Raw genomic sequence first — 24,345 nt, forward strand, 5'->3', positions numbered from 1 at the left:
GGCTGCGGGGCGCACGCGCTCGGTCCACGGCGCAGCAGCCGGGGACAATGGGACAGGGCGCGGGCGCAGCTCCGGCGGAGCCCTGGGGGCCAGGGTGGCCGCGCGCCGCCGCTCTGGAGGACACGGCCCTCGTCTCGCAGACACAGGCACCGGACACTCGGTGCCAGGCGCGACGCGGCCGGCCCACGCGGGACGCGCCCACGAGGCCCGCCGCAAAATGGCGACCGCGCCTACCGTCCGGCGCATGCGCAGGGCGGCCCCGCCCGCGAGAGCGGAAGTCTTGTGACCCCGGAAGTGACCGTCGGAGCGGCGGGCGGCGGACGACGTTCGTCACTTGGTGCGGGAGGGAGCGCGAGAGCGGCGGTCGAGCCTCCGGTGAGTGGGCGCGTTGCGCGGGCGCGGGGCGGCGCGGCGCGCGAGGGGAGCGGGGCGGCTTTGTGCGGCGACCCCGGCGGATGCGGCGGGCGGGCGGGCGGGCGGGCGGGCGGGCGGGGCGCGGTCACGACAGCGGGCGGGGCAGGCTCGGGGCGCCTCGGAGGTCCGGTCCGAAGGGTCGCAGCTGTCCGGGCCTGGGCGCCGGGTGCCGGTGGGACCCAATCCCCGGCCACGCGGGCGGGGTCCGGCGTGGAAGCCTCGCCCGGAGCTCCCGCCGCGCGGCCCCGCCCCGCCCGGATTGCGGGCCCTGCGGAAGTGCGGGCCGCGCCCTGGATGCTGTCGCCCGCGGCCACGCTTGGCCGCGTCGGGCGGGGTCGCCCGGAGCCTCCCGGTGTCGGACCTCCGCTTTCTGTGTTTGTTTGGCGGACACCTCTCGAAGGGACGACGGCGTGGGGGCCTTGTGGCCGGGCTGTCCGCTCATCACTGCGCATCGCCTGCAGGGATCCGAGTGGGTTTCTGGGAGGAGACATTGGGGGAATCTGCGGAACTGAAAGACACCCGAGGCGCTTCCGTCCGGGTTGGTTCTGCTCCGCCACTGACGCTTTAGGGTCAGGGTCCAGAAACAGGTTCCTGAGATTTATTTACAAGCGGTGCCCCAGTTCCCGAGACCCTCACAAGCGAGGACCACCGTGCAATTTAGGATTTCCTTTGGGCTCTTGGGATTTAGAACGGTGGCCACATAGTTGAGCTTAGGACGGCAATCCATTGGCAGGAACGCTCAGACGCTTGTCCTGCACGTGGTTTAGACACAGAGCATCCTCCTTTAGGAGAACTTACCTCCATGACCCAGTGAGAATGTCTTGGGATTAGAGCCTGGGCAGCTAGGGGCAGCAGTGGGCCCCAAGGGAGGTAGCGATCCGTCCGCCAGTTCAGTTCGGTCTGGAGGCAACTCATTCTTTAAGGGGAGGAAAGGTGATTTGCTTCTGTGAGGCACAGGCTGTGGTCCCCATTTTGTTGCTTCGTGATGTACTTAGGGTGTCGCCCTCTGATGAGCCTCTGAGTTAGTTGGGCAGAGGCAGCAGCCTCCAGTGTCCTCACGAAGTTCCCCACCAGCTGATACCTCCATCACTCCCTGCCGGTGTCAGGGTCTCCACAGGTTGGAAGGCCTCCAGGCTGCAATAGTCCCGCTCACTCCCTACCCACAGGTGTCCCAGGCTAGCGGTGAGCATGGCAGAACAGGAGCCCACTGCTGAGCAGCTTGCCCAGATAGCGGCCGAGAATGAGGAGGATGAGCACTCTGTCAACTACAAGCCCCCAGCCCAGAAGAGCATCCAGGAGATCCAGGAACTGGACAAGGATGATGAGAGCCTTCGGAAGTACAAGGAGGCCCTGCTGGGCCGAGTGGCTGTCTCTGCAGGTAGGTGGGTTGGAATAAGGATGTCACCTGACTCTGTCACCACCCCCTTTCCAGTCGGCCTCCCTCCTTTCAGAGAGATGAAAAAAATCTAAGGAATGGGGCCCTGACTCTTGACTGTTACTCTCCAGACCCCAATGTACCCAACGTCATTGTGACCCGCCTGACCTTGGTGTGCAGCTCCTCCCCGGGCCCTCTGGAACTGGACCTGACAGGTGAGTGGGTCCTGGAGGCCCTGGGTGGGGCAGCTGGCATCCAGTCGCTGCCCCTAAAAATAATTTTCTGCACTGGTGCCCTCTGGTGGGACAAAGGGGAAGTGCAACTAGGTGCTCTCCAAGGCTCTGCTTTGTGTCAAGGAAGGGGCTGGGGAAGTGAGTGTGGGGGCAGGGTGGGAAGCCTCCAAGCCATTGGCTGAACCTCCTCCCCGATACAGGTGATCTGGAGAGCTTCAAGAAACAGTCATTTGTGTTGAAGGAAGGTGTGGAGTACCGGATAAAAATCTCTTTCCGGGTAAGGGAGAGGCTTCGTGAGGCCCGGCAAAGAGGGGCAGAGGAGCAGGTTTGGGGAGCCAGCTGACCCTTGCTCTGTGTCCCCACAGGTGAACAGAGAGATCGTGTCAGGCATGAAGTACATCCAGCACACATACAGGAAAGGGGTCAAAAGTAAGTGGGTAGACTGTGGAGTGGGAGCCTGTGGGTTTGGGGAGAGGCTTGCATCGCCGTGACTTTGTCCTTCCTGCCCCGCAGTTGACAAGACTGACTACATGGTCGGGAGCTACGGACCCCGGGCTGAGGAGTACGAGTTCCTCACACCCATGGAGGAGGCCCCCAAAGGCATGCTGGCGCGGGGCAGTTACAACATCAAGTCCCGCTTCACAGACGACGACAAGACTGACCACCTGTCCTGGGAGTGGAACCTCACCATCAAAAAGGAATGGAAGGACTGAGTTCCAGCTGGGAGGCGGGCAGGGCGACGGACAGACAGAAGGACCGACATGCCCCACCCCAAACCCCTACCTACCCACCCCAAACCAAAGTGCTGACAGGACCCTCCCTCACCATTCCTCCCTGGTCCTCTCAGGCAGGCAGCTCTTCTGTCTGCCCCTCCTCCACCTCCTGCCTGCAGGCCCCTGTGGTCTCCAGTGTCACATTGCTGCTTCTGCCTGTGCAGTGGGGGAGGGGTTCCACCCCAGGCCTCCAATCTGCTGTGTCCCTCCAGGTTCCCTCTGTCTTCCCTTCCTCAGGCCCTGGCTTCTAGAATGGAATGGAACACTGGGTTGCCCAGCCCACTTGTCTCTGCCCCAGCTGAGCTACGTTGCTCGGCGTGGTCAGGGTTGGGCTGTCTGTCCTTTAGCCTCACCACTCCCTGGCCAGGTCATCCATCACTGTCAGTCACTGTCTAACCATGATGCCTTAACATGTGGAACGTGTACTGGGGGCCGTCGCTAACTCTTAACTCCCCTGTCTGCATGAGCATGTGGTCTCCCTTGTCCTTGCCTTGTCTGCCATCCCCATCCTGGTGACCCACCCACGGAGGCCTGGGGTGCTGCTGTTGCTTCCTGCAGGCCTGGCCAGCTCTTCCCCCTCCCCGTGGCCAGGGTTGGGGGTGGCTCCAGTAGCTAGGGGAGGGTCAATTGCCAAAACTCAATGCCTCCAGCCCCATCTAGGAGGCAGGCTAGGGTGCCTCATTCCTCTGCCTTCTCTGTCCTCATAGGCAGCACTCAGAGCCCCTGGGGACAACGCCAGCCGAGCCTCACTTGTCTCACCTGGGCCTGTGGCCTGAACCTCGTGCCTGGCCTGTCAGTATTTATTGCCTCCATTTGGGCCAGTGGGCCTGATGCCTCTGCCCTGGCTCTTGGTGCCACCATCCCTGGGCAGGCCCTCCCTGGACCCAGCCAGACAAACGTGGGACCAAGCGCACACAGTTGGGAGCTGTCTCCTATAACTCCCCTCCCCCTCCCCGGTCCCCCGTGTGGAGTCTGCCAGGCCTAGGCCTCAACAGGCAGAGGAGCCTGTCCCTGCTTCTCTTCTGACTGGGAAATAAACACCCCTGAAGGAGTCTGGGGTGGTGTGGTCTATGCTACTTGTGGGGCTTGGAGGGAATGGCAAGGCTCCCGTGGAGGGTGGAGTTCTCTGGCTAGGGGTGGCCTGCTCACAGCCCTGCTGTGTCTTTGCTACTGGCTTCCTGTAGAAAAATGAATATAAAAGAAACCCCGCAACCATGGTGACATGACTCATTAATCTAGACCTCCTGGGAGTTGGAGTTGGGCACAGAGGGATCCCTTGGGTCAGCACGCCCTAGCAGGAGCTTGTCCTCAGTGATGGAGTCTCTCAGGACACGCCTGGATGTCTTCTCTTGGGTTATCTCACACAGATGTCAACAGAATAGGGACTCCACTAGAAGATCTAGAACCTTAAGAGACTCATCTGGGTCCGCACAACTTGTGTGTGAAGGTCAGCCTGGTGAGGAAATGGTCCATTTCTTTTAGCAAGGCTGGCTGGAACAGGAAGTCAGTACCCCAGAAGCCTTTCTCCACATCTCCAGTGTGGTGCTCTCTAGAGCACCTACAAGGCTAGGGACAGGACCACTGCCCCCTGTCGAAGCTTGTAGAGGAGCCCTGAAAAGTGGCTGAGCCTTTACCAGTGCAGCATTAGCTGCTGCATAGCCCTGCAGTGACCACGGGGAGGCAGGGTTACGTGTCTGCCTCTGAGCACACTGAAAGATATAACCTCAAAGCCCCGCCCTGCCCGTACGGGGATGTGTGCTCAGTGACCAGAAAACACCAAGCAGAAGTCACACCAGAAACTTACTTTTGGCCTGGTCCCAGTTTTGGAAGCCACCCTCTGGTTAAGTTGTTCAGTAAAGTGGTTGTACTATCCATGCAGCTAGCAGTGGTCAGCTGCTTCCCTGGAGCCTCCCAGTCTTGCTTTTGGGGTCCACCACTGTTAACCAGTGGAGTAAAACTGCTGGGCCAGTCAGGAGATGCCTTTTATAAGTCAGGGGCCATGTCGGTCATCCTAACCAGGGATGTGACCATGGGAACCCACAGAATAGCAGAGCCACTAACCTGATAGTAGCAGCCCCTCGCAGTAAGCCAAATTGTTGACCCAAGCCTCTCCCAGAAATGTTCCTGGCACCAGCAGTCAGGCAGGCCTAAGCAGGGTGAGGCTCTTTTCCCAAGCCCTGCAGTTTGACAAAGCCAGGACCGGCCAGTCAACTCTTAAATCTTTAATCTGTCAGCAATTGTTTATTGAGGAGGGACTTATGAAGTTCACATCGGATCAAGAAACTTAATCTTACAACTCCAGGTTCGTCCTAGCCTGGCAGGTGTGTGAACTCAGCCCCTGAGTGCGAAGTGTGCAAACACACTGCCAACATCTAGGACTTTGCCCTGGCTCCTCCCTGAGCAGGTTAACCTGCGATGTCCTAATAAAGTGTATGACGTGTTCCTTAGGTCCCAAGTCTAACCAGATCTTCCCTATCCCACCCCAGCCTGCTCCTATGGTGTGGTGTTCCAAACCCCAGGAGCCAGATGCAGGGGCCTCCCCATCCACTTACCTCTGTCCACGGCTCCCAGGAATTCCCAGGTTTCTAGCTTCTCAAGCACCTCCAGATGGACCTCCTTCCCCAAGGAAGGTCATGGTTGTAGGTAGTACCAGTCAATGAGCAGTCGGCTTCCATGGTGTATGTAAGTAATCAGCTATTTTGATTTACAAGAACCTTCTCCATGCCCAGCACCACCCTGTATCAAGGCTACTCTACCTATGGGGCTATGTATACCATGTCCTGTTTCCCGCTTCCCACTGGGCTGTCTGTTCCCAGCTCTCAGCTCACGCTCCAGTACAGATGTTGTGACCAGTGGCACCAACCTGTTGGACATCTGACAAGCCTGCCCTGCTGGACATCTGACAAGCCTGCCACCTGAAAAACAAGTGATACTCAAAACCGACCCATAACTCAACCCTTAGCACTGAGTGAGACTCTTGCCTGAAGGATATCCTGATGCATTTCCAAAAGTGGCCAGAGAAATGGGCTACAGCCAGTGTGGGTCTTGCATGACCTGGACTCTAGGTCCAAACTACCTCTTCTGCAGTGGGAGCTGCTCCTAGAACTTATCAGCTTGGCCCTCAAGGCCATAGCCCATAGATGTTCAGATGATCCAACCTGCATTCTTGGGTTGGGACATAATACCTCTATGTTATTTGGCTACTCAACAAACCCAGAGGGTCCAAGAATTTCAGGCCTCCCTCTGGCTTCTCAAGAACTCACACTGCAGCCAGGCGGTGGTGGCGCACGCCTTTAATCCCAGCACTCGGGAGGCAGAGGCAGGCGGATCTCTGTGAGTTCGAGGCCAGCCTGGTCTACAAGAGCTAGTTCCAGGACAGGCTCTAAAAAAAGGCTGCAGAGAAACCCTGTCTTGAAAAACAAAACAAAACAAAACAAAACAAAACAAAACAAAAAAAAAGAACTCACACTGCTGTGCCTGTTTGGGTCTTTGTAGAAGGCCAATGCAGAAAGTAGACATTCATCAGTCTAAGATACTGTGAGCACACGGGGGTGGGGGTGCTTCAGGGCTGGCCCCTCTTTTACACAATGTCAGTACCCCTACCTACCCTGTTATTTAGACAGGGCAGTTGCCTACACTGAGAGCTTTGTCCATCCTGTGCCTGCCCTATCAGCCCAGAGATAAGCTGAGATCCGATCCTATCTACTTCAGCCTGTCTTGTATGCACCTGGAATGCTCCAGGGATGGTTCACTTCTTTTTTGTATTCTACTCTGTGTCCTGGAGGCAAGTTAACTTTAAACTATCACACTCAACCCCCCTACTCTGTTTACCTCCTTAGACAAAACATCCCACCCCTACTATCTACTACCAAACCCCTGAACTTTTTTTTTTGGAGATAAGATCTCAAGTAACCCCTTTAACCCATGCTTTCCTTCAGCTCCGGGTACTCACCAGGGGTAGTTGAATGTACCTGTAAGCTCAGTGATTTAGGAGGCAGAGGCAGTAGGATTGCTGAAAGTTCAGGGCCACACTGGTCTACACAGTTTCAAGACAATAGGGCTACAGAGAGAGAGAGAGAGAGAGACAGAGAGACAGAGACAGAGACAGACAGACAGACAGAGAGAGACAGAGGGAGGAAGGGGGAGGGAGGGAGGGAGGGAGGGAGGGAGGGAGGGAGGGAGGGAGGGAGGGAGGGAGGGAGGAAGAAACTTAAAAATAAAACAGAAGAATTTATCCATCTGCCTCTCCCATGCTGGGAATACAAGGGAACACTACCATACCAGCTGACTTTCTCTTCTCTGTCTTGGCTCCAAATCACGGTTTGTAAAACAAGTCAAGGCAACCACAAAACTACTGGAGATGGCGCAGCAGACCTGAAGCAATTTCTATCACACCCAAGAGCAGGAGTGTGAACAGGTACTCCAGTTAGACAGAGAAAGGGAGAAACACCTAGCCCAGCTGCTGCGGGACTGGTGGGGGGGACTGGGTACATCTGCTCATAAGCCCTCCTAGGCCTGTAGTCACCCTTTGGACACACTAAGGCTTCCCAGTGGGCACAACCAGTATCTGACTCTCATGCTCCCTACCCTGGATGTGGTTGGGGCACAAGGGGCTTGGTCTTCAAGATAGAAACTCTAAGCAGAGTTCCATGTAGGAAAGGAAACACATGCCTTCATTTAGTGTCTCAAACCATCAAAATACAGACGCGTAGCCGGGCGGTGGTGGCGCACGCCTTTAATCCCAGCACTCGGGAGGCAGAGGCAGGCGGATCTCTGTGAGTTCGAGGCCAGCCTGGTCTACAAGAGCTAGTTCCAGGACAGGCTCTAAAAAAAGCTGCAGAGAAACCCTGTCTCGAAAAACCAAAAAAAAAAAAAAAAAAAATACAGACGCGTATTTAGGTTTCAACGTTTCTGAGAGCAGTACATTATGAGTCAATGTGTAGACTTAACATGGGAGTGTTTCCTTGTCTAGTGACCCTTAGCTATCAGGACTGTTTCTGCAGTAGGAAGTGCAGAAAGGGGAGGCTGCCAGAAGGGAGCAAGCAGAGAACAGAGAACGGGGTGGGGGTGTGCAGAAGTCGGGTGACAGGCATCTTGGAGCAATAAGGAAGAGTGGGCCGAACATTGACAGGGATTGCTCACAGCTGTCACCAAGCACTCAGCCGGCTGGGACAGCACTTTAAGTATCGCTTCAAGTTCGAGGCCACTGAGTTCTAGCAAATCAGGACTAGAGTCGCTCAAACCCAAAAGAAGACAGTGATAAATCTGGGTTAAGTCGAGATAAAAAGTGAGTCTCGTCTGTAACCCTAAAGGTTGGTTTACAGAAGAAAGTTTCCATTATTTAACCCAACACACACAAATGCCACTTCAATATGTGGTCCATCTCAAGTCTGACGAGGAACTGCTTTCTCCACTTCCCAATCGGGCTTCCACGAAGTCTGGGGAGCGCCCAGGACGGTGGTGGCGCACGCCTTTGATCCCAGCACTCAGGAGGCAGGGGGATCTCTGTGAGTTCGAGGCCAGCCTGATCTACAGAGCGAGTTCCAGGTCAACCAGGGCTTCACAGAGAAACCCTGTTTCGAAAAACCAAAATAACAAAATAAAGCGCCCGGGAACGTGCCCGTAGCCAGTGTGGACACCGAGCTGAAACCGCGACGCCCACTGGCGTGTGACGAGCGGACCCCAGAGACTAGACATAGGCAGGGGCTGCACGGGCCGCACGCGCACAGGAAGTTGCATCACCCGGCTTCCGGGCGGGGCCGCGGGGGCGGGGTCAGTACGGAAACGCGGTCCAGTCAGAATGCAACACGAGGGGCTTCGGGGGCGCAGGCGTAGCTCCGCCCAGGAGCCCGGGGCTCCGCCCCACTGCCACGTTCGACGGAGAAACGCGCAGGGTGCGCGCATCTCTCGGCCAATCAGGAGCCACAGGGCCGGGCCGTGGAAAGGCAGCGACCGCCCCAGACGTCTGGAAGGCGTGGGAAAAAGTCGCCAGTCAGAAGTCCAGAAAGAGAAAGTTCGCCTCTGCCAGCCAATCAGAGGCGGGGGAGCGCAGTGCGTGTGCGCGCCCGCGCGCGCACTCGGGCCAATCCCGGGCGAGAACGGGCAGGCCTCCGGGTCTCCTCGGACCGTGCGGCGGAGAGGGCGGGCCCCTCGGCGTCTCGGCCAATCAGACGGCGCGGCGGGGCGCAGGCGCGCGGCGGCCGACGCGCGCGGCGCGGGGGAGGTGTGGGCGCGTCCCCGGCCCAGGATTTATAAAGGCGAGGTCTGGACCTACGCGCGCTCTCGTCGCTTTAGCTGTCCCGGCGGCGCCAACCTAACCGCCCCGCCCGCTGCCGACGTCCGACATGCTGAGCCGTTCTCTGCTGTGCCTGGCCCTGGCCTGGGTGGCCAGGGTGGGCGCCGACGCCCCGGAGGAGGAGGACAACGTCCTGGTGCTGAAGAAGAGCAACTTCGCAGAGGCGCTGGCGGCGCACAACTACCTGCTGGTGGAGTTCTGTGAGTGAGCCGCGGGCCCGGGCGGGCAGGGCCCCTGGTCCACGGACCGCAGTTCAGGGCCGCGCTCGGCGGCACCCGGCGCTGCCTGGTGCGGTGGCCCGTAGTTCCCGGCTTGTCCCGGGGAGCACAGGCTGGCGGGTCCCGGACTGGACCTCGCTGGGAGCACCTACTGTCAGCTTCGCTGCTTCCAGTCTTCCAGAGAGCATCCTTCCCACCGGAGTGGAAATCGTTGTGTTCAGGGCTCTTGGAAGGTGGCTGAGTGGCTTTGGATCAGGAAGGTGTCTGTGCCCGACGTCCGCATGGCCTGATCCGTCTGTTAGCTGGGAAGAACAGGATGGGCTGTGTGAGCAGTAGCCATGCCCATAGAACAGGTCCAGCCCTGTTTACTATGCCCACCCTCCGTGTAGCTTGCCCTCGCCTCCTCACTGGGAAGTAGGCCAGATCCTAAGCCTAACTTCTCTTTACAAGTGTGTGAACTCCAGTACAGCTGCCAGGCTGCTTTGACAGATTGTCAGGTTCCCACACTAGAAAGAGCAGATTCTGATAGGCATCTGGGCTCGTTCTTGCTAGGGATAGTGCTGGGCCAGCAACCTTTTAACCTTCCCTGCATTCTTAATGGGAAATCCGAGGGATACATTGACCCTGATTGCTGGAGACAATGGGAAGTTACAAGTCAGGATTATTTTGCCATGTTGGTGGTCACAGGGCAAAGTAGGGGTTGGAGTTGTCACTCATGGCCTCTGTCCTGATATTGCCCAAGAGCACCAGCTATCAGCTCAGTCTCGTGTCTGTGTTAAGAGGGGTTATCTTGGTGTGCTGATAAGGTTTTTATGAAAGGGAGGTACAAAGTAGAAAGGGGAGCAATAGACCTGGGTCAAGGACCGCCTTCCAGTGTCCTGCTTTCCTTCTCAGATGCCCCATGGTGTGGCCACTGCAAAGCCCTGGCCCCTGAGTATGCCAAAGCTGCTGCGAAACTAAAGGCAGAAGGTTCTGAGATCCGACTAGCGAAGGTGGATGCCACGGAAGAGTCTGACCTGGCTCAGCAATATGGCGTCCGTGGCTACCCTACAATCAAGTTCTTCAAGAATGGAGATACAGCCTCTCCTAAGGAATACACAGGTGTGACCCTAGCGCTGCCCTCTAATGACTGTGTAGGCTTGGGGAGCTAGCCAGAGTGTGTCTTGGTGGTCAGGAACCTTCGCAGAGGCTTGGGGAGCTAGCCAGAAGAGTGTCTTGGTGGTCGGGAACCTTTGCAGAGGCTAGGGGGGGACCCTGACTGCATAGGCTTGGGGAGCTAGCCAGAGGTATGTCTTAGTGGTTGGGAATCTTTGCAGAGGCTTGGGGGAACCCTGTTGGCAGCTGGGTTCCATATCAACTCTGGCATCTGAGGGCCATGGGAAGAAAGTTCCCTTTTTGGAGTACCTGACAGGAAGAGTGTCACATCTGTGGTGACCCCGAGTGGCATGTTGGCTGAGGCTTATCTTAGGACTGACCAATGAAGGAAGGGAGGCGAGTGCCTCTCTGAACGCACGGGGCTTTGGGCTATTGGTCCTCACAGAAAACAGTGCTTCCAGATAATGTAGGCGTGGCACTCTGGCTGCTTCGTAGGCACCACTCACAGTGTGTGCCAACACCTGGCCAAGCATTCACTGCGCTTCCCTTTGGGACCCTTTCACAGCCTCAACATTCCAGTCGTTGGTGACAGGCTGGAAATCAAAGCTTCCAGTTGTCACCCAGCCAGTGCTAAAGCTATTTTCATAGCGGCTGGGTCTTCATGTAGGCAATTCATTAGTTATTACCCGCAAAAGACGACTTGGGTCTCCAAAGCCCGTTTCCTGGAATAGCCATTCAAGCCACGTGCTGGGTGGCGAGAAAACAGCTTACCCTGTGCTGTAAAATTTCCCTTTGAGCAGCCTTGTACTGGTCACTGTCAGCCACTCTGGTCACTTCCCTCAGATGTCTGTGTCTCTACTTTTTACATGCGCTCACTATCGGAGTAGAAAGTTCGTGGTCCAGAACTTTGTTTGCTCACGCCTGTGACCAGCACCTGGGAGGCAGAGGCAGGAGTGTCTCGCAAGTTTGAGGCCAGTCTAGTATGGGTGCCAAGCCATCCATATCTGCAGAGTAAGACCCCACCTGAAAAGTACACAGCTTAGTTGGGAGAGTTCTTGCGTAGTGTGTCTGAAGACCTGGGTACAGTCCCCACCCCTGAAAAACTGGGCATGGCAACGTTTGTGAGCGCGTACACAGGCTCCTGAAACACTGTTTATTGTATCTTGTGCATTCTGTGTCAGAAGAGGGTGTTGGATTCCTGGAACTGGAGTTACAGGCATTGTGGGTACTGACAACCATATACAGGTCCTCTTGAAGAGCAACAAGTGTTCTATTTTGTTTTGTTTTTCCTTTTTTGTTTTCGTTTTTTGAGATACGGTTTCTTGGTTTAGCACTGGCTGTCCTGGAACTCAGAGATCTGGGATACCAAGTGCTGGGTTTGAAGGCGTGAGCCACTACACCTGGCTTTAGCCACTACACCTGGCTTTAGCAAATTGCTTAACAATTGAGTCATCTCTCCAGCCCCCACAATCAAAAATTTAAAGAAAAAAAATTTTGATTTTAGCTAGGTAGTAGTGGAACACCCAGAGTCATGGTAGATCCAGTGTGCAGACCGGCCTTAATTAGTCCAAGTGGCCAGTCCAGGAGGAGAGAGTCACCTGTTGGCCTCTACCTCAAGGAAGAAGCAGACCTTCTTTCTCCTCACCATGTCTGCTTTGAGTAGCAGTCAAGCACTCCATATCTTTCCAGTTCTTACCCATCTGAGAATTGGGTAGGGCCAGACAGGAATGCCTGGCCTACCCAGATGTTGGGGTTAAGTTGAGCCTGTTTTAGGGGTGGCAGAGCTAGCACTGGAGTTGACTAACCACATCTCCAGGGCGTAACCCGGTGTGGAGCAGTGGAGCGCAAACTGAGCAGAAGGAACTCTGGCACTTCAGGACATTTGGAAAATGCAAGCAGACTGGGGAGAAGCAGCTAGTGGGCAAGCCCTGCTTTCCAGATGTGTGCACCCCTTCCTTGACAGGCACCGTGGTAGCGTCTTCTGGAATCCAGAGGCTGTGGCCAGTGTCCTAGGAGAGTGTCTTGCTCTAGGAATGGCTGGCCTGTCTTGAGCCTACTGGGCACAGCTAAAAAGAGATGGCCCGGTAGGGTGGGCAGTACCCTGTCTCATAAGAGCTTGCATTTGTTTGGGGTGCAGCCGGCAGGGAAGCTGATGACATTGTGAACTGGCTGAAGAAGCGAACAGGCCCTGCTGCCACAACCCTGTCTGACACTGCGGCTGCGGAGTCCTTGGTGGACTCCAGCGAGGTGGCCGTCATCGGTTTCTTCAAGGTAGAGCTTTAGCACTCTGTCTGCCTGTCTGCGCCTTCCAGAGGGAGGGAGGGAGGGTCCCGGCGGCTCGGGCGGGCACTCCGCTGCTGCTGTTCCTCAGGATCATTGCTCAGGGTTCCCTTCCTTTTCTAGGATGTAGAGTCAGACTCTGCCAAGCAGTTCTTGCTGGCAGCCGAGGCTGTAGATGACATACCTTTCGGAATCACGTCCAACAGTGGTGTGTTCTCCAAGTACCAACTGGACAAGGATGGAGTGGTCCTCTTTAAAAAGGTGAGTGACCTTGGGCAGCTCTGCCCCGGGCAGTTCAGGTGTTAGTCTGTAGGGGGTGGTGTTGCCTGCTTGTGTTGGGAAGGACCAAGCTGGCTGATGGGACGGATAGCGATCGAGGATCTCTGCTGCATCTTTTTGGAGTTAGACTGTGGCAGCCACTTCATACTGTGGCCTTTGGACCAGCTTCCTGTGACAGCCAACACACTAGGCCTCCTGAACAATATAAGGTGGTGATTATGGCAAGATGTGACAAAGGTGACTGTTGGAACCATTCACCCACCCTCCCTCCCTCCTTCCCTCCTTCCCTCTCTTTTCCTGTCTTCCCTCTCTTTAAGATAGGGTCTTACCTGTAGCGCTGGCTGACCTGAAACTCGTACAGCCCAGGGTGGTCTGTAACTCACGGCAGCTGTCCTGACTCCATCTCTCGAGTGCTGAAACCATAGATTTGGTCTGAGCCACGTACCTTACCTGAAAGATCTTTTTTGTTTTTCGACGTAGAGTTTCTCTGTGTAACAACTCTGGCTGTTGTTCTGGAACTCACATTGTAGACCAGGCTGGCCTCAAGCAGAGCTGCCTCCCAAGTGCTGGGATTAAAGGCCTGCACTGCCCAGCTTAAAGATCATTTTTAAAAACTTATTTATTTTTAATTTTATGTGCATTTGCCAGTATGTATGTCTGTGTGAGGATCCATCCACTGGGACTGGAGCTTTAGACAGTTGTGAGCTGCTGTGTGGGTGCTGGGAATTGAACTCAGGTCCTCTGGAAGAGCAGCCAGTGCTCTTAACTGCTGAGCCACCTCTACAATCCCTAAAGATCATTGTTAAGTTCCCAGTCTAGTGACATTAACTATATCCATGATACCAAGGAACATGTTGTCAGGACTTTTCCTCAGCTTAGACAAGAGCTCTGGAGCCTTAGCTATGGATCCATGACCCCATATCCTAGCTCCCACCCCGGCAGAGCTCCCACTTGAACACGTTCAGATTCCAATCCTGTTGTCAGTTTTTCTGTAGACACCAAGTGCCCTTGCCGTGTCTTCCTGTTACAGGGATGCAGCAGACTCTGATCTTTGTCTTGTCTGAGAGTCGGGGTGCTGTCTGGGCACCCATACTTTTGCTGCCTAACTGTACCAAGATGGGGGTGGTGAGAAGCTCATGTCACCCGGGTAGGAGGTGTACAGGGGAGAGAAAGTTCTGAGAGGAAATATCTAGGGAGTGGGGAGACAGGGACTTGTCCTCATGGACAGGAGAATAGAACCCCGTAGTGCTGTCCCCTGTGGGAGGAACGACACAGAGGGGGAAAAAATACTCTGGGGGTCTGGAGAGATGACTCAACAGTTGAGAGCACTGGCTGCTCTTCAGAAGAGTACGGGTCAATGGTCAATTCCCAGCACCTACGTGGCAGCTCATTGACTGTCTGACTACAGTTCCAGGGCTCTAACACCCTCACACTCATGCATATAAAATAAAATCAGATTTTTAAAAATTTTTTTTTTTTGGAAAGAAAAAAAAGAATGATAGCCCATTCAGGAAAGATGAACACAGATGAGAGGGTCCTCGTGGTGTGGAACCCTGTGGCTGTTTCCTGTCTCTGAACGGGTTTCACCAGTTTGCAGGTGAAGGCATTGGAGGTAAAGAACAGATGAGGGCTGGACATTGTGACAGCCGCAAACTTGCGTCCCTCGGCTTGTCAGTTGGTGCTTTTGTCAGCTTCTTCTCTAGCCCTTGTGGAGACGCCTGGCTGCTACCCTTACCTACTAGAAGACTTAGGGAGAGAAGAGCTGCTCAATTCCTGGTTGTGTTGGTAGATTTGCCCAGGAGATTTTAATTAAGTGCCTGATTTGAGAAGTGAGAAAGTGCTGGGTGAAGTCTTGACAAAAGAGAATAAAAGCTCTTTCAGATATTTGAAAATTTCATCCAAAGCCTGGCAGTGGTGGTGCACACCTTTAATCCCAGCACTCTGGAGGCAGAGGCAGGCAGAGCTCTGAGTTTGAGGCCTACCTGGTCTACAGAATGAGTTTCAGAGCAGCCAGGGCTATTAAACAGATTTTTTAAAAAAGATTTTATTTATTTATTATGTATGCAGTGCCTACGTGTATGCCCGCACACCAGAAGAGGGCACCAAATCTTATAGATGGTTCTGAGCCACCATGTGGTTGCTGGGAATTGAACTCAGGACATTTGGAAGAGCAGTCAGTGCTCTTAACCTCTGAGCCTTCTCTCCAGCCCTTGATTCCCCTATACAAACACGCACGCACACACACACACACACACACACACACACACAGAGAGAGAGAGAGAGAGAGAGAGAGAGAGAGAGAGAGAGAGAGAGAGAGAGAGAGAGAGAGAGAGAGAGGGTGTCCTGTATCCCAGACTTGTTTTGAACTGTGTAGCCGAGGCTGCCCTTGAGATCTCTAGCATGTACCACCACACTGATTTGGTTTTGATTTGGGTTTTTGTTTGCTTGCTTGTTTTGAGTTAATAGACTTGCTCTGTTGCCCAGGCTGGCTTCCTACTGTTCCTACTGGATTTTCCTGTCTGCTTCAGGGAACTGTTTGAGACAGACTAGCAGGGTCAGATAGTTCCCAGTGAGGCTAGGCCAACCAGCTACATCTGGATGAGGCCAGCAAGACTGAAGAGAGCCCTGGGACCAGGGAGGGCTGCCAGAGCCACTGGTGTGGTATAGTGTCTGTCGTGACCCGGTGGGGCTGCCATTTACAGCAGAGACAGTGCTGTAGTGGTATTTAAGGGAGCTGTTTTACCATAGTAGACTGAAGAAATTGTGTGACCTCACTGCCAGGAAGATAGCAGCCCAGCCCAGGTAGTCAGTTTTCCTGCAGCCCTCAGTGGGAGGTGGTGGAGCGGATTGTGCTGCTGCCAGAGGAGCCTTGTTGGTAATGGTGACTCCGCATCACACCTGGAGAGAGTCTGCTGGAGCCTTAGCCAGCTCAGTGTCCCCTCCATTGCGGCTGGTGTGGGCACCTGTACCCTGTAGTTCCTGTGGAGAGTAAAGACGTAGTGTGCCCACCTTGTTTTCTCTTCCTGCCTGTAACCTGTGGTTGTTTGGAAAGAGTACTTCTGAGTTCCTTCCCGGCTCTGACTGCCTGCTCCTCCTTTATCTTCTTGGGTTTTTTTTTTTTTTAGGTTTTTCATTATGTGGGTATTTACATGTCTGTTGTACGGATGTGTGCTTACAAGTACAGAAGAGAGGGTGCTGGATACCTTAGAACTGGAGTTACAGGCAGCTGTGAGCTGACGGATGTGGGTCCTGGAGTGTCGCAATGCTCCTGAAAGAGTAGTGTGTGCTCATAACCACTGAGCCGTCTCTCCAGCCCCCACCTCCTCTTGAAGTCACTTTGAGGACGCATAGCAGAAGGTGGCCAGTAAGGCCAGTGAGAAAAGACGAGTAGTCAGCCCCCGACATCCTTGGACCCAACGGTCTTGGCTCAGAAGTGTTGGGAATAAGCTGGGCATGGTGGCACAGGTCTGTAACTCCAGTACTCAGCATGCTGGGGCAGGAGGATCACAAGTTTGAGGTCAGCCTGGAGCACAGGATAAACCCTATCTCAAGAAACAAAAACAACCCAAACAAACCAAAAAAACTGGTAGGCTTTTTTATTTTTTGAGACAGGGTTTCTCTGTGTAGCCCTGGCTATCCTGGAACTCACTCTATAGACCAGGCTGGCCTCGAACTCACAGAGATCCGCCTGCCTCTGCTAACCTAGTGCTGGGATTAAAGGCCTCCGCCCCACAACCAGCTGTAGGACTTTAATCCCACCACTGGAGTTGACCAGCCTAGTCTTTATAAGAGGTTCTGATGGAGGAGGTCATCTGTCTATGTGATACTTTTATTGGTTAATAAAGATACTGCCTTGGCCCTTTAATAGGACAGAAAATTAGGTAGGTGGAGTAGACAGAACAGAATTGTGGGAGAAAGAAAGCAGAGTCAGGCAGATGCCTCAGGCAGTTGCCATGCCTCTCCTCTCTGAGACAGACGCAGGCTAAGATCCTTCCCTGGAAGCCACCACCTCATGGTACTACACAGATTACTAAATACAGGTTAAAGCAAGATGTGAGAATTAGCCAATAAGAGGCTGCAACTAATGGTCCAGGCAGTGTTTAAAAGAATACAGTTTCCGTGTAATTATTTTGGGTAAACCTAGCGGGGTGGCACCCGCTGCTCCTTCTATAAGGTTCCAGGCCAGCCAAGGCTACAAATTATTCAAAGAGTTATACCTGTATCTAACATGAATAGGCTTTCCCCCCCTTTGTCATTGCCTAAACAATACAATATAACAACTAACCATAGAGTATTTACATTGTTAAGAATTACATCATCAGGGCTAGAGAGATGGCTCAGAGGTTAAGAACACTGACTGTTCTTCCAGAGGCCCTGAGTTCAATTCCCAGCAACGACATAGTGGCTTACAGCTAGCTATAATGAGATCTGGTGCCCTCTTCTGGCATGTAGGCAGACATGGAAACTAACACTGCATACCAAATAGATAGATAGATAGATAGATAGATAGATAGATAGATAGATAGATAGATAGATAGATAGATAGATAATTACATCATCAGTCAGGCAATGTTGGCACAGGCAGTTAATCCCAACACTCGGGAGGCAGAGGTAGGTGTATCTCTGATCTCTTGAGCTCGGAGCCACCCTGGTCTACAGAGTGAGTTCCGGGATAGCCAGTGAGTTCTAGGGCAGCCAGAGCCACACAGAGAAACCCTGCCTTATTTTTTTTTTAAAGGTGTGTCATCTGCCAGGTCTTAGTCCTAGTACTCCAGAACCAGAGGCAGCTGGATCTCTGAACTTGAGGCAAGCCTGGTGTTCATAGTAAATTTAAATTCTAGAACAGCCAGGCTGTCCAGACACTGTCTCAAACAAACCAAAAGTCATCTAGAGAGGATGTAGACAGATCGTAGGTGCTGTGATCTTTTTTACATAAGGGACTTGTCATGTGGATTTTGGATGCCCACACAGATACTAAAGGGTGGGTATGACTTATTCCCAGAACCTCCCATCAGAAGTCTCAGAGCAGTGATGGACTCATGGGATTTTTCACCTGAAAAGTTTTAAGAAAGCGTTTTCTCCACGGAACTTGTTTCTTGTCCACTCTGTGTGTGAAGCCATGGCTTAAATGGTCTAAGCTGTCCCATCCCAAAGCTATGGAGGTGGATTGCTGTCTCCGCCTTGTGACCTCAGGACGCCTTAATCTGTGGTGGTATGTTGGTGGTTAAGGATCCCAAGAGCTTGTATGTGCGGATTCCATTTGTTATTCGTATTGTGTTAGAGGTTAGGACTGAAGCTGAGCAAGGTGTCCCATACCTGCAGTCCAACACTCTGGAGGCCAAGGCGTGAGAACTGGTGAGGGGCTGCATGACGAGACTGTCTCCAGACAGGAAATAGGTAGACCCAAGGTGTTGCTGGGAATGAAGGCGTGGAGTGGGTTTTCCTTTTTACAGTAGAGCTCGTGATGTGTGGCTGTCTCTCTACTGCAGAGGCTGAGGTTGGGAAATCATCTGACTTAAGCTTTAGAGGACAGCTGGGGCAGCACGGGGAGACATCACAATAGGCAATCAATAAGTTCATTGTGTTATCAGGTATAGCATTCATGCGAAACTTTAATTTCCATGCCGGGTCAGTTCAGAGACTAAGTGTTTATGTGTCCCGAGCTCTTCCATATCTGGTGTATGTATCCTATGCTGGGAGGTAGCTGAGTTCTTTCTGTTCCTTCGGTCTGTGCTGGACACATCCTCCAAGCACCTTACCCTTTGCTGCAGACTAGGACGCCGTGGACGATGGGCACCAGTAAGTGTGGCTGACTGGACAGTAACGTCTCCTGTCACCCTAGCACTCAGCAGGCTGAGGTGGGAGGGTTGGGAGCTTGGGCTGCAGAGTCTCTTGAGCCGCTGTGAGTCGCTGTGAGCACAGAGATGGCTCAGCGTACAGATATTTCCTCCAAAGCCTGATGACCCAGCTCTGATCCCCCAGTACCTGCCTACGTGGTGGACGGACGGACAGACTGTTGCCGCCAGCTGCCCTCTGACTTTCAACTTGTGTGTGCACCGCCCCTCAAAAATACATTAATTTTTTTTTAGATTTACTTATTTAACGTGTATGGATTATTTGCTTGCATTTACGTTTATCCGCCACCATGTATGTGCCTGGTGCTTTGGAGGCCAGAAGAGGGCAGTGATCCCTGGAATTGGGGTTAGAGTCGGTTGTGAGCTGCCATGGCAATTCTAGGAACTGAACTCGGCCAGTGCTTTTATCCATGGAGTCATCTCTCCAGCCAGCATTTGTTTTTCTGCAAAGTAGGTTTATCTAGTAGATGTTCTAGAAGGTCTGGTTTCCTCTGTCATCAGTGTGGTCCCCACTCCCACTCATCCCTAGGAGGATCATGTTTTGTGAGCCATTGTTTCTGAAACAGAAGTGGTTGTTTTCTCAGCTCTGGAGATCCTGCTCTGTGTTCTGTGGCGTATGCTGTCTCTAGTGATACCTGCTGCCCTGGCCTGCAGAGGCAGCGTTAACTCATGCCTGTGCCGTTCAGTCAAAGCAACGGAAGGACCATGAGCACCCAGGCATGAGGTGTGAACATGCCGGCCGTTTGTGGGCTTGTCGCTGGTTCCGGTGGTGACTGTGTCCAGTTTAGGCTGTCGGGTACAGTTATTGTCTGTCCTTTGAGGCTGACTGACCACAGCAAAGCTCATAGCCCCTTTTCTGTCCGTAGTTTGATGAAGGCCGCAACAACTTTGAGGGTAAGATCACCAAGGAGAAGCTGCTAGACTTCATTAAGCATAATCAGCTGCCTTTGGTCATCGAGTTCACTGAACAGGTGAGGCCTCTCTGGAGGAACCCCTGGGAGAATGGTCTGAGAACGGCTCATGGCTCAAACCTAGTAATTGTTGCTTGTCCCACAGACAGCGCCAAAGATTTTTGGAGGTGAAATCAAGACTCACATTCTGCTGTTCCTGCCCAAAAGTGTGTCTGACTATGACGGCAAGCTGGGCAACTTCAAGAAGGCAGCCGAGGGCTTCAAGGGCAAGGTGAGCCACCTCAGGATGTGGGCTTCTTTTCCAGATGTTGAGAGGCCTGCCTAGTCTCCTGCAGTGCTACCCATTTGCCCATTAGGGTCTGCATTATGAGGGTCCACTGGGCCAGCCCTGTTACCCTGGTGCGGCAGCCCCAGACTCACGGTGTACAAAGCCAGTTCAGGGGTGTGAGCATGTGTCCAGGTTCCGTCTGAATATGCCTTTTCTCCCCCAAGATCCTGTTTATCTTCATCGACAGTGACCACACTGACAACCAGCGCATCCTTGAGTTCTTTGGCCTGAAGAAGGAGGAGTGTCCAGCTGTGCGGCTCATTACCCTGGAGGAAGAGATGACCAAGTACAAACCGGAGTCGGATGAGCTGACAGCTGAGAAGATCACAGAGTTCTGCCACCGCTTCCTGGAGGGCAAGATCAAGGTGTGGAGCTGAGCCTGGGCTGTGGTGGCACAGCTGACCTTGCGGGATAGCCTCTACCCCTGGGATCTAGTGTCCTGTGCCCGGGGGGGGGGCACAGATAAATCCCTCCTCGTGCTAGCCTAGCCAAGTGAGCTTCAAGCACCAGGACACATCTGTATTTCAGTTGATCTACCTGGAGACTCAGCCTTTTCTCACCAGATTGCTGGCAGCATTGGTGCTGATGGTTTCTGGGGGACAGCATGGGTCTCAGCTATCCAGGGTTGGAGACTGGGGCAGAGCTGTGCCTGACTGTACTCTCTCTCCCCTCTAGCCTCACCTGATGAGCCAGGAACTGCCTGAAGACTGGGACAAACAGCCAGTCAAAGTGCTCGTTGGGAAGAACTTTGAAGAAGTTGCCTTTGATGAGAAGAAGAATGTCTTTGTCGAATTCTGTAAGTGAGAACTCTGCGGGGCTTACAGATTAGAGAACACACCGTGAACACTGGCGGTGGCTCTGTCCGCGATGACCCTTCAGCACTGCTCTCTTCCAGATGCTCCTTGGTGTGGTCACTGCAAGCAGCTAGCCCCCATTTGGGATAAGCTGGGAGAGACCTACAAGGACCATGAGAACATCGTCATCGCTAAGATGGACTCAACAGCCAATGAGGTGGAAGCCGTCAAAGTGCACAGCTTTCCCACCCTCAAGTTCTTCCCAGCCAGTGCAGACAGAACGGTACGCTTCCCGCTAGGGCTCAGCTGGTCCTCAGAAGCTCCTGCCGTCCTGCATGGAGGGGAAGCTGCTGTCTGGGGTGGGCCCAGTTCTACCCTCTTCTCATTTCCTACAGGTCATTGATTATAACGGTGAGCGGACACTAGACGGTTTCAAGAAATTCCTGGAGAGTGGTGGCCAGGACGGTGCAGGAGACGATGATGTGAGTGTGGTCAGCTCTGGGTCCTTGTGGGAGGTGCTCGCTCAGACTTTGGCTTGGAGGCTTCGGTGGTCACATGCCTGGCACAGCTGTGTGTATCCTGGGCCCAGGGACCTTGGACTTTGTCTTTGGTGTAAAGGAAATGCTACATTTGCACCACTTAGACAGCATTTAAAAAGTAGAGGGGGTTGGTTTTAGTGTTCCGTTTGTTTTCTCTGTGCTGACCTGACTGCCTTGGACCTTGCTCTGTAGACCAGGCTGGCCTTGAACTCACACAGAGATCTGCCTGTCTCTGCCTCCTCTGTGCTAGAATTAAAGGTGTGTGCCACCACCACCTAGCCAAAGTAGAGATTTTAAAGGTACCTTTCAAAACTGTCCCACAGGGTTCTCAGTCCCACTTCTGTGGACCTGAACTGGCTAGGCCTGTGTTTGCTCTATGGCTACTACACACTTGTTAGTCCTGTGGGAATTCTCTGGCCCTAGGCTGGAGACTGCATGTGGGCTGGTTCCCAGGAGCTCTGTACTTTCCAGATGAGTTTATGGCCAGTAGCCTTGATGTTGCTAATCTGGGGGAAGCAGAGGGCAGGTCAGGATTCGGTAGGGTGGAATTTGAGGACGTGTGAGCTTGTGTCCTTGAGGTCTGGCTGGTGAAGCAGGAAGCGGTGTACAAAGGAGCTGTAGAGTAGAAGACAACACTAAGCCTGGGGAAGTGGCCGACAGTCAGTGCTTGGCCTTGTGCTGGAGCTGCTGTCCCGCAGGTCTGCGACTTTGCAGGTACCTAGAGCCGTGCCCGGTTGGAGGTTATGGCGGCTTAGTTGGGCTTCCTGGCTCTGGAAGCCGTGCTGTATCTTGCCTTATACACTGAAGCCTCATGCATCGCCATACTCAGCCCATCACCCAGAGCCACTACTGGAGATGGTAACCAGGCCCTTAGACTGAGGGCCGGCTCACTGCAGCTTTGGTGCTCTAACTGGGATTTCTTCCTCCATCCAGGACGTGGACCTAGAAGAGGCTTTGGAGCCCGACATGGAGGAGGACGACGATCAGAAAGCCGTGAAGGACGAGCTGTAGTGGAGGAGCAGACGGGTGCCTGAGCCCAGACCTCGGGGCCGTGCTCCCGGCAGCCCACATCTCCGGAGCCTGAGCCTCACCTAAGGAGGGAGTGCCATCAGAACCCAGGGAGTCTTTCTGAAGCCACACCCATCCAACACACGTGCACCTAAACCTGTCTCTTTTGCTTTTCAATTTTGAAAGGGATCTCTCTCCAGGCCAGCCCATCTTAAAGAGCTATCTTTTGGTGTGTTTTTGTTTGTTTGTTTGTTTTGATCTTTTTTTAATTGTGATTTTTTTTTTTTTATATATGTGGATTTTTGTCCCAAGTGCTCACTAAAATATTTGGGGATCTCACACTGGTAATATCCTTCCTGTTAGAGAGGTTTATGCTGCCGCTTCAAATTTCATCTTTCACTTGTTCCACCGTGGAAGGCCTCCCTGAGACTCCTGCCCTGTGGGAGCGATGGCCCTGGGTGGACGCAGCCCCTCTCCGCCTGCCGTGCAGTAGTGTTGCCATGGCAGCATGGCTTTCGTAGATTTCAGTTAACCATGGGACTTATGCATCCTGTCAGAGGGTGGGTCCCTCACGTGTGGAAGAGACGGTGTGGCTGGCTGCTGGGCCCAGGCCAGGCCTGGACGGCTCTCACTCTTCAAGTCAGGACTACCAGCCAGCCAGCTATGGGCACATCACTCTGGCTGCTGGATTTGCTTCCAGCATGGCTGTGGCCTGTGTGAGGCAGAACTGGGACCCTTGATTCCCAGACTGGGAGTCAGCCAAGGACTCTGGGACTGAATCAAACGCCCATTCTTGAGGCATTTCTACCATAATATTGGAATTGAACACATTGGCTAAATAAAGTTGAAATTTTACTACCCATTGTCACCTCTGCTTTCTGTCTCCGAGCCAAGGGAACTGAGCTGAAATTCTCCCTGGAGGGATAGTGAGCTTGTTGGGGTCTCTTGGTCAAGAGGACACCACTACCCCCACTGAAAGGCAGAAATGATGGGTGCTATTTGACTCAAGTGCTTCCCCCCTTTCTCTAAGATCAATACTGTGGCCCCATCATGACCCTGGATGTGGGCGTTATGGACAGGTGATGCTATTGATGGGTACTGGGTCACTGTAGGACCTACTCCCTCAAGTTATCCTCTGCCATGCATCATGCATGCCTGCATGCACATACATCATACACAATAACTTCTCTGTGTGTAGCCCTGGCAGTCTTGGAACTCACCTTGTAGACAAGGCTGGCCTCCGATTCACAGAGATTCGCCTGTTTCTGCCTCCCGAGTGCTGGGGAATGCTGGGATTAAAGGTGTGCACCACCACAGCCCAGCCACAATAACTTTAAATTCCGGATTGAAGCAGGTGTGCAGAGACTGAGCATGCAGCTCTCCAAGTAAAGAAAACTCTGGGCCGAGTGGTTGTGGCTCATGCCTTTAATCGCAGCACTGGGGAGGCAGAGGCAGGTGGATCTCTTGAGTTTGAGGCCAGCCTGGTCTACAAGAGCTAGTTCCAGGATAGGCTCCAAAGCTACAGAGAAACCCTGTCTTGAAAGAAAAAAAAAAAGTCTGGTAATCTGGGTGCAAGTGGCACACCTTTCATCCTTGTGCTCAGAAGGCAAAGGTAGGCAGATCTCTGAGTTTGAGGCCAGCCTGGTCTACAAAGTGAGTTGGCAGAAATGTCTACACAGGGAAATTCTGTCTCAAAAAAAAAAAAAAAGCAATTAAAAGACGTTTCTGGGACTAGATGCAGCTCAGTTGGTAGGGTTCTTGCCTAACATGCATCAGGCTTTAGGTTTGATCCACAGTGTGTCTGCTGTCCTGGCTTGGAAGTGTGGGGGCAATAAGATCAGAAGTTCAGGGTTATTCTCGTCTATATCCTTAAGTGTTGGGACCTTGACCTACATGAAAGCCTGTGTTTTACCAGGAATGGTGGAGTGTAGAAGGAACGGCGGGGCTG

The 24,345-nt window shown here is 53.4% G+C and overlaps 2 protein-coding genes across 2 annotated transcripts; both read left to right on the forward strand.

Annotated features, from left to right (window-relative positions):
- The first annotated feature begins 220 nt into the window (after positions 1-220).
- Positions 221-3,849, forward strand: Arhgdia (Rho GDP dissociation inhibitor alpha). The gene is made up of 6 exons (XM_038325310.1): positions 221-375; positions 1,581-1,792; positions 1,921-2,004; positions 2,223-2,299; positions 2,388-2,451; positions 2,536-3,849. Exons 2-6 carry the CDS (start codon positions 1,603-1,605, stop codon positions 2,733-2,735), a joined length of 615 nt encoding a protein of 204 aa, XP_038181238.1. The 5' UTR covers positions 221-375; positions 1,581-1,602; the 3' UTR covers positions 2,736-3,849.
- Positions 3,850-9,064: 5,215 nt separating this feature from the next.
- On the forward strand, positions 9,065-23,255 carry P4hb (prolyl 4-hydroxylase subunit beta). The gene is made up of 11 exons (XM_038325308.2): positions 9,065-9,290; positions 10,203-10,409; positions 12,541-12,674; positions 12,807-12,944; positions 19,684-19,788; positions 19,874-19,999; positions 20,221-20,421; positions 20,732-20,852; positions 20,952-21,133; positions 21,246-21,332; positions 22,323-23,255. The coding sequence occupies exons 1-11, from the start codon at positions 9,140-9,142 to the stop codon at positions 22,398-22,400; spliced, it is 1,530 nt and encodes a 509-aa protein (XP_038181236.1). The 5' UTR covers positions 9,065-9,139; the 3' UTR covers positions 22,401-23,255.
- The last annotated feature ends 1,090 nt before the right edge of the window (positions 23,256-24,345 follow it).

The sequence above is a fragment of the Arvicola amphibius genome, chromosome 4, assembly GCF_903992535.2.
Source record: "Arvicola amphibius chromosome 4, mArvAmp1.2, whole genome shotgun sequence".
Classification (NCBI taxonomy): domain Eukaryota; kingdom Metazoa; phylum Chordata; class Mammalia; order Rodentia; family Cricetidae; genus Arvicola; species Arvicola amphibius.

Excerpts from the sequence above, each read along its gene's own strand:
- P4hb (XM_038325308.2), top strand. The coding sequence starts at position 9,140 with ATGCTGAGCCGTTCTCTGCTGTGCCTGGCCCTGGCCTGGGTGGCCAGG. Across the intron at positions 20,000-20,220 it reads CCGAGGGCTTCAAGGGCAAG|ATCCTGTTTATCTTCATCGA; the intron begins GTGAGCCACCTC and ends TTCTCCCCCAAG. Across the intron at positions 21,134-21,245 it reads CAGCCAGTGCAGACAGAACG|GTCATTGATTATAACGGTGA; the intron begins GTACGCTTCCCG and ends CATTTCCTACAG.
- Arhgdia (XM_038325310.1), top strand. The coding sequence starts at position 1,603 with ATGGCAGAACAGGAGCCCACTGCTGAGCAGCTTGCCCAGATAGCGGCC. Across the intron at positions 1,793-1,920 it reads CCGAGTGGCTGTCTCTGCAG|ACCCCAATGTACCCAACGTC; the intron begins GTAGGTGGGTTG and ends GTTACTCTCCAG. Across the intron at positions 2,452-2,535 it reads ATACAGGAAAGGGGTCAAAA|TTGACAAGACTGACTACATG; the intron begins GTAAGTGGGTAG and ends CCTGCCCCGCAG.